This window comes from Rattus rattus, chromosome 8 (genome assembly GCF_011064425.1).
Source record: "Rattus rattus isolate New Zealand chromosome 8, Rrattus_CSIRO_v1, whole genome shotgun sequence".
NCBI classification, from domain to species: Eukaryota; Metazoa; Chordata; class Mammalia; order Rodentia; family Muridae; genus Rattus; species Rattus rattus.
This window is the reverse complement of record NC_046161.1, coordinates 74,519,194-74,528,845: the sequence shown is the minus strand read 5'-3', so window position 1 is coordinate 74,528,845 and position 9,652 is coordinate 74,519,194. Positions and strand designations below refer to the sequence as shown.

Here is a 9,652-nt window from a genome sequence, read left to right as displayed (position 1 = left end):
AGAACTTGAATTAAGTGAGTTCCAAAATCATAATTTGAAACAATTACAAATATTCACTGAGCAATTTACAAGGGTCCAAAGAGATTTGTGGAAATCTCTTTTGGGATAAATGAGGTGAGAGTGCGCTCAGTGACCCAGGTCAGGAAGGAGACTACTGTTATTTGTAAGGGGGATGCTTCTTCTTCATCACTATAGAAATTTACCATAGTTTATCAGTTATTACCCTTGTACTCCATGACATCAGGTTTTATTTTTGTGAATCACAGTGTCCTCGTTTCATAGTTTCAAACGAATCCTAATTCTTCTAAATATAATGACTACACAGCACGGACTTTCGTCATTGACCTAGGGAGGTTCCAGATGCCCTTCCCCCCTCTTCTCAAGCACATTCCTGTGTCAGACCGAATTTATATGAGAAAAATACACAGAGAAAAGCAGGATAAATACTTCACAGGCAGAAGTAGATTTTTATCCCAAAAATGCCTCATAATCGAATTATCTGAAGGTTGACAAACTGATTATATTTGCATAAAATTTCTAATATTTTACTGCTGGACAGAACCCTTAGGAAATCTCCCTGACACAATACTGTACTTAAGGCAGCAAGTTGTCATTTGCTTCATTTGGGGACAAAAGTAGATTTTTTTTAAGTAGCAAAGTTTGAATTAAAACTACATGAAATATTTGTAAGTCCCCTCCATTTGTGATGTACTCATTAGATGTATAAATTTTACAACTCAATGAAGATCTGTCGTGGTAAAGGTAATTATAGACCATTTACAGCTCAGGTTACAGCTAAAAGGAAGAGTCCACTGTTTTCCTTGTATGTCCTTGGTAGTTTGCTTATATACAAACAAACATGGTTCCTGGCAAAAACTTAATACCTAACAATGAACCTTACTGCCGTTTTCAGTACGCAGGTAAAAGGTTGGGGCTTCCACCTTTCAAATCCTACTGTCTCTCAGCTATAGTTGACCCAATCCCTCATCAAATTAGAATTCACCTAAAATCAACTACCATCACCATCACTGTCTTCCTTATTGCTCTCAATCAACTCTGCGCCAACTGAGAAACACTGAGTCCCTGCCATTTAGCTGAATTTCATCACATATTGCTTTTATTTCCTTGGGAAGTAGTGAGAATTTAAAACTACATTCAAGAACTCAGACTCGATGCATTGGTAAACTACACGTCCACGTGTTGAGAACAGATGACACCGGCTGTCACCTTGATGCTAATCTGAATTAAGAAAAATTATGATGGTTTAAAAGTACCAAGGGATCCAATGAAATTCCAGTTGCTGCTTTAAATTTTAAAAAGCTGGATCTAAGAGATTGCTCAATGGTTCTGAGCACTGGCTGATCTCTCAGCAGACCCAGGTTCAATGCCCACACAGAGCAGCTAACAACCTCTGTAACTCCAGTTCCAGGGGATCCAATGCCTTCTTCTGGCCTGCACACATGTAGGGCAGAGATACAGCCAAACAAAGTACACATGCACACGTTAAAAATAAATCTTTTCAAAGAACTGAAAATCTAGCTCATACTGCAGGCCACCGGAGCCAATGTGACAGTCTGCCCAGCTCTAATGAGTCTGTCCTGTCCCACTTCCTGGTGCACGTGGTTTCTGCATCTAGGCAAAACTCAACAGTATTATAAAGTAGCATTTGCAGTGAACCTTTTTAAGTAGGACAATGACATAGTGATGGAGAACACAGGAATCAAATCCTTTCTTTTTCTAGGCTATGATCCCATTCCAGAATACACCAGAGGGGATGTATACCTACATATTAAAAATATAAGTATATTTGGTTATTTGGGGAACTACTCTAAAAATTGACCTAGATTAAATTTCAAAATAAGGAAAATTTTAGAAAATAAAAATAAAATCATTTTTAGCTATATAAAAATACTCATATGTAAGCTCATGAGTATACAGAGTGAACCAATCACAGTAACCTTTACATTTGATGTGTAACCCTTTTTGTTTGTTTGTTTGTTTTGGACTTTTTTTGTTTGTTTTTTGTTTGTACTTGAACTTTTTTGAAATGCTGAAATCAGCACATGCCAAGCAAGCACTGGACCCAGTATAAGCCAGCTGTCCTCATATAATTCGTGTGTGTGTGTGTGTGTGTGTGTGTGTGTGTGTGTGTGTGTGTGTGACTATACACGTAGTATTGTATAATATCAACAAAGACAAGAAGATTCTTACCTTTAGACTCCGCTATAACAAGTAAATTCAATGGATCTTGACACATGGCTTTAAAGATCTATTCCATGGAAAATGCTCTATATGACAGGTAATGATTGTATCGTGTCACTAGATCACAATCAGAGAACTTTATGTTGACTATTTTACTCAAAAATTACGTATAGCTACGTGCATTTATGTGTACTAAGAACAGTGAAAAGTACAGATTTGTTTTTACCATAATCGGTAACAGACTTGGGAGCACGCTGCTCTGTTTCAGTATTTCTCTTCTTGTTCTTGGATTTCCAAGCATGATACACTTTTAGTCTCCTGTGAAATTCTTCTCTGCAAGCTGCCAGGAGCTCAATGTCTGTTGATTACACAGAAAGAAAAATTCACATTCTAAATTATTCATCTGAAATTACTAGTCGATGGCATAAGCAGGGTGTACATAAAGGGCTGTTGGGTTTTGGTTTGTAGGACAAAATGAGGTAAGATGAGTGCTTCGTGCTCTTTCTCATGTACAGTTTATCACTCCAGATTACTACCCCAGAGCGTTGGTTACTCAACAACTCTAGACTAAACAGGTATTTTATGTATGAAGAAACTGAATCAGAAAGGCTTTTTTAAAAGAAGACAATACGCTCATGCACAAGCACCATTTTTTCACATTTATAATATGCCGACTCAGCGAGGCAAGAACACAGCGAGAGCTCTGACCAACTAGGATGCTTCCATTACTAGACAGTGTCCTGAACGTTAAACACCATGTTTACACAAGACCCTAACTAAGCCATGAGACCCTGGGTGTTGTGCCTCATACAACTGTACTTCTGGGGGGAAAACAATTTAAAAATTGGTTATGGGGCTAGAGAGATGGCTCAGTGGTTAAGAGCACTGACTGCTCTTCCAGAGGTCCTGAGTTCAATTCCCAGCAACCACATGGTGGTTGGGATCCGATGCCCTCTTCTGGTGTGACTGGCGACAGCTACAGTGTACTCACATAAGTAAATAAACCTTTGTTAAAAAACTGGTTACGTTGTTATTTATTACTCTGGATTCACAGAAGAAAAGATACAGATGTTCAAGTATTTAACCATTATAATTAGCATTAGAAGAGTCAGTCATTAATACAACCTGAGTTATTTAGTCCTTCTGTGAGCTGGGTAAGAAATGGGCACAGTACATTGCATTCAATAATAGAGCTGTGGTGTTAGTTCTAATTGTCCACCTGATGCAACCTAGAATCGCCTGGAAAGAGTCTCAGTGAGGCACTGTCTAGACCAGGCTAGTCTGTCTGGGAATGTATCTGTGGGAGGTTGACTGGTCCGTATTAGTTAGGGTGAGAAGGCCCAGCCAACAGTGGGTTTGGACTGGGAGTGTGTAAGAGTGGAAAAACAAGGTAAGTACAGTGCATGTATTTTTTCTTTCTGCTCTTGATGGTGGATGTGATATGACCAACTGCATTAGCCTCCTTCTTCCATTATGATAGAGTGTCACCTTGACTTACGAGCTACCATAAACCCTTTCTCCCCTAACATCCTTTTCATCAGGGTATTCTATCACAGCAATAGAAAAGAAACTGAAATACATGTCTTTTTTTTGATTCTGTGACTGAATCATGTCTTCATTTTCAAGAGAACAAAGAATAACAAACATGCTGGTTTGTTGTACACTTTGTACACATAGACATATATACACACACACATACACACACATGTGCACGCACACACACCACCCCAGTCTCGGTAGTTATCTTAATGGTTATTAGTATGGTCTCCTCCCTTCTGCTTCTTCTCCATGCACTCACCACAGGAAGTGTTGATTGTATCGCGAAGTTCTGCGTATTTCCATTTACTGAGATCGTGTTTCTTGGTACCAGCAGCAGCCTTGGTAGCTTGTACAGCAGGACCTCTGTAATCAAAAATCACATATTTAAACAAGAAATGTTTAGTGGTCATGAGGCAGGCATTCAGAATCAAGTTTCATGATTTATTTTAATTCCAATGTGACAAAGAAAGAGGTTAAATACATCAGATTTCAAAATACGGGGAAAAACAAGAACACAGATGTTGTGGTAAATAAACACTGAAAGTCTAAAACCCTACCTCTTGGGTATCAAACAAGTAAACCCCCACCCCACCTCCACCATTTTCTACCTGGAAAACCTTTCTCTTAAAAAGGTAATGAAGGGAAGCTACCTGAGAACAAGTGTGTAGCCTCTCGTCCTTTTATACTTTGAAAGAATAGCAAACCCAGCCAATGGCTAAGATAGAGACACTTTATATAACTAACATTATTGAAAAAGCATATTTGAAAATACATGGTCCTTCATGTGCCTTTCTTGGGTTCTTTTCCTTCTGATTATTTGTTTTATCCTATTTGATATGTTTGTTTTTGCCTTATTATAATACATCCTATCTTATCTTATTACTATCCCTTACGAACCTGTATGCTTTTGAATGAGAGACAGAAAGGACCCAGATGGGAGGGAGGGAGGGAGGGAGGGGGAGGAGGGAGGGAGGGAGGGAGGAGGGAGGGAGGGAGAGAGGGAGGGAGGGAAGGACTGGGAGAAGTGAAGAAGAGAAAACCATAATCAGGATATATTATTTTGGAAAAATATATTTCAACAAAAGAAAAACATTTTAAGAAAGGAAACACATCACCTTATCCTGAGGTGACAGCAATTACATTTTCAACATTAAACCCAAAATGAAGTAAATAAGGTATCTTAGCCTCTTTTAAAGGCCTATGTGTGAATTGTGGATGGGAAATGGTATATTTCACACTACATACTTAAAACTCTTTGACATGCTGACCGTAATATAGCGACTGATGAATAATAAGTAGCTACTTAATCCTTTCTGCATTTTATGGTTAACATCGTTTTACTGCAGAATCTGCATTTGTACCAAGTTACATAATTGGTGGATTGGCATATGGCTTTTCCTTCCCAACTGCTTAGCTCAAAGAGTCAACTATAGGCTACAGAGCAAATTTAGATGCCCATCAGTAGAACAAAGTTACGTCAGCATTTGCAGGAAAACGCATATAACTGGAAATAATAATATTAATCAAATTAAGTCAGCCTCAGAGAGACAAGTGTCATGTTTTCTCTTATTTTTGACTTCTAGATTTTATGTAGATACATAAAATCACGTATGAATCTATGAAATGAAAGTAGAAGTTTAACTGTCAATGGGAACAAGGCAAATAAAAGCCTGGGTGGGATGTGGCAGAAATATTCTCAGTAGAGGGCCGTGTGAAAGTGTCCTTGTGGAACACACACATGTACAGTGAGGATGCACAGTAAAGTTTGTCGAGAGAGTCTGCTATGTGTCTACAAGGCACCCTTACCAATACATTAGTTTAAATGCATATGGAAACACTCTTTTCCATAAAATAAATAATGAATATTCAATAAAGTAGCTGGGAAAAAAATCACTCTTCCCCCTAGTCTTTTAAAACTGTTTTCTAGGACAGTAACTGAAAATCATTATGAGTTTTTCTGTTCTGGTTTGAAAGAGAAAAACAATTTATATAATATATAGTTTGATAGTCAAATATATGAAAGACATGTAGAATGTGTGTGTATGTGGGATGTGGTGTGTGTGTGTGTGTGTGTGTGTGTGTGTGTCTGTGTGTCTGTGTGTCTGTATGTCTGTGTGTCTGTGATGCTTTGATAAGTTCTAAAGGTAAAACTGATTTCAAATTATTTTTGCATTAAATGTGAATATAACAACACTATCTTTTCATTCATATTACTAAGCCTGCTAAAACATGTATTTGGAGTTAGAAGTAGTAAATGAACTCAATGAAGGTAGATGTTCCTCTTCCCATATCTGTGTCATTAAAATAGTAAAAGTAATAAAGTAAAACAAAATAATCTACTGATTAACCTTATCATAAAGACAATCATGCAAACAATACATTAAAATAGTAATAGAGATTACTTGGTTTTTAAGACCCACTGACAGCATGTTGTAACTTTAAAATTGTCAAAATATTATTGATTCAAAGCCGCTTCTAAAAATTATAGACTAAGGCTGGAGACATGGCTCGGTCACTAAAGGCTAGGCTCATAACCAAAATCCACCAGAAGGTTTCTCTGGAGGCTCATTTGCACCGGGGGATGGTAAACTAGTGTTCATGTTCCACATCCCAGTCAGTCTACTTCCCCCTCAGCGAGGCACGGTGGGCCCCAAACTAGAGGTGGCGCTCCCATCCCCAGGGAGTTTCCGAGTACTCATTCCATCCATCGGGATGAGACTGAGGAGCACAGCCCAGCACCAGTGAAAAGCTTCCCCATCCAGACACCGGCTGTGTCCTCGGTGAGAAACAGGGATCAGAAGAGCACGGCTTCTTTCTGTATTACGTTAGCATTTCTCATACAGAAAGGTTACATGAAAAGAGAGTGAGCCATTCACACAACAGGTTCTAGTCCAAATCATCAAAAGGAATTTGAAAATAGGATTCTGTAATAAATACTTATTTCTGCAATCATGCTGCACTAACCTACTCAAAATGTCTGACATTTCTTTGGCCATTTGTTCCCTACAAGAAAAAAAATGATAATACGACACAATTACATATAAGGCACTTCACATACATTGCTTAAAAGATATGAAAATATAATTAATCTCACTATTATCAATAGTATACCTATTCAAAATCATTTTACTTTGTGAAGGATCCATTAGTGACATGCTTTTCAGTAACTCTGTCCATAAAACATGTGAGGTCTTTGAGTTTCAGGTTATCTGAGCACATCTCTATCACTGGGTAAAAACTCTCAGATAAAATTTCATGAAGGCCATGCTTCGGTGGTATTTTTTATGTGCAGACTATAAATAGCACACTTTAAATGCACACAGGAAGCTTGGCAGGATACTGATGCTGTACAAGGGTCTTTGCACGAACATGCTTAGCACATCAGTGAGATGAAACTTCATGGTGGTAAACCAAGCTGATATGCTCAGATAACATGCTAAGATCCTCAGTTTCCAACCAAAGCACATATTTTAAAAATAAAAGAAGAAAATTAGCACAGGCACTTGTTATAGGAAATGCCTGACATAATCTGAGCTTGAAAAGTAAAAGCTGCCCATTCTTTAGTTACTCAGGAGACTGTCATGTCTCAGCCTCCACGAAATGGAAGGACAGTTTCACTGGGCTCAAGAAATCAGCACCTTTTTATTTCACTCCATCCCTGTCCTTTGCTCTTCCCCCCCCCTCACAATTAATCACTTTCATGTATGTTCTATTCATTCAACGCTAGTAACCAGTGTTTTAAAAACAAATCACGAGTTAAAAGGATGGATATGTCGGCTGTGGGAACACTTTCCTGAGTGCCTGCAGAGACTGGAACTCTGACTGAAGGGCGGGGGTTTACATTCCAATATATAACTGATGTGTATGTAGTACATACATATTGATTCCTTGTATGTGTCAGACACCGACAACACTGTTGCTGGGGGCTGTCCAGGCAAGGATGGCAGAAGAAGCTATCCTTGAAGACGCTCGCCAGTGAAGACGAGGTCCACACGACAAACTACGCAGATGTAACCTAACAGACTTGTCTTTTCGGCAGTATACCCCAATCCCTCCTAATACTATCTGTTTATCAGCAGTATACCCTCAATCCCTCCTAATGCTATCTGTTTATCAGAGTTTTGCAGCTTTCTAATGGTACAATTTTTAAACTATACTACTATAAATTTTAAAATAAATTTTAAAAATTTAAATCGTCACCCAGCCTTAAAGTTTCTGTTATTAACATCCCCTTTTCTCCTAAAATGTCTTCTGTTTACTGACAGCAGGTTCCCAATGAGTTAAATAGCCTTTCAAGGCTGTTGATCATTGGTCTGACGATTATACAGAGGTGTCTCCCTAATGCTTCAGCACCAGGAGACAACCTCTACCAAGGTCCCCTCCTCTCTGACCCTCACCAATGCTACACCAGATGATTCGCTGAGCCCCACTGGTCCCTACCTCCAGGTGCTTTCATCCTGGTTTGCTGAGCCGCCTGCAATTTCACCTTACACATCAATTGCAGCGTTTGTTTAACAAACTCAAACGGCAACTCTGAAGTAGTTGTTCCAATGGAGGGTAAAGAGTGCCCACTCAGCAACTCTGCTGAGTTTCCGGTTGGTGCTGAGGTAATAGCAATGCAGGGAGCTTGCATTCCCAGTGCCTGTCGAGGTGTTGGACACCACAGGTGTCCTGAACAGGAACTGACCTCTCCTCTGACCCACAAGATCAACATGTTTGCCAGAGGAGACACCAAGTGAAGGAAACACCCAAATACATTTTACATGTAAATCGTTTTGCATGTTAATAACATACTTTGCAAAGATTTAATGCACAATTTTTCTTTTTCAACACATAATCTTTATGCAGATGCAAACATTGTGCAACTGAGAAGAGACACTTTGTTTTGTCTGACACTCTTAAGAGTGTCAACTGTGCATGATGCTGTGGTATTCAGCTCATGAGACCACATTCTCCAAACAGTTTGCATCTCTAGCCATGGTGTTCATGGTGAGCCTCTATGTAAGCAGAAACATCCAATTACTGGGTCCTGCCTTCTACAGCAACCGTGCAAGCACCACAATTAATGCCTCATTGAGAATGTCCACCTTGTTTATGAAACACCAGCTCTTGATGCTGAAGTCTAATACAGTCGAAAACTAGCTTAATGCTATAGAAATTCAGGTAGATTTCAGGCTATATAAATATCGCTAAATATTTCATACATGTATACAATATGTTCTCTTATTTTCCCAGAGTTCCTAAAATCCTCTCTCTGTGGGGAGACTGGTAATGAAAGAAACATTACATGTAAACTTCCGGTAAAGACCCACTTCACATATTAGTAGAATTAATCATAGCATACACTGGAAACTAAGTACTTTACTTATACGTATCTATTCTCCCACTCCTGCTATGAAGATGTGAATTTAAAATACATAAAACAAGCTGTTATTAAAGTTGAAACAACAACACAGAAAAGGAGAGCAAGTCATGGCTGCTAGGGCTAAGCACTGAACACTTCCCTGAGGCAAGGGAAAAGATGGGAAACTGTAATATCATCTTTGGCAAAACAAAGCAATTTAAAATTTACTCCCATTCAGGAAATACTTCTCAAAAATAAAATCAATCTTTAAAGAGACAAAGAGAAATGACATACGGTGTCATTTGGGGTCTGGTTCCATTAGTTCTGTGAAAAGAATATGTTTTGGTTAACATCACCACCAACTCTGAATCGTCAAAATCTCAACTGTGTGAATTTTTATTCTAATTACTTGTTGATTTAAAAAGACAAGTTATCCGGAATCGACGGAAGATCATTAAGACTTTAATGTGCTTTTAAATTCATTGGAAGGATTGCAAAATAGTGAATCAAGAGAATTAAGAAAAATTAAAGAGAAAATATATTAAGATTAGGAAATCCAGGCACTCG

At 38.6% G+C, this 9,652-nt stretch overlaps 1 protein-coding gene across 1 annotated transcript in view; it reads right to left on the bottom strand.

The window, feature by feature from the left end:
- Myo6 (myosin VI) overlaps positions 1-9,652 on the bottom strand; it is a 142,189-nt gene that overhangs the window by 8,439 nt on the left and 124,098 nt on the right. The window contains exons 31-34 of the mRNA XM_032909265.1: positions 9,380-9,409; positions 6,706-6,744; positions 4,001-4,104; positions 2,429-2,560 (exon numbers count right to left, since the gene is read on the bottom strand). Coding sequence (XP_032765156.1) covers positions 2,429-2,560; positions 4,001-4,104; positions 6,706-6,744; positions 9,380-9,409 — 305 coding nt within the window. The remainder of the gene's footprint in view (positions 1-2,428; positions 2,561-4,000; positions 4,105-6,705; positions 6,745-9,379; positions 9,410-9,652) is intronic.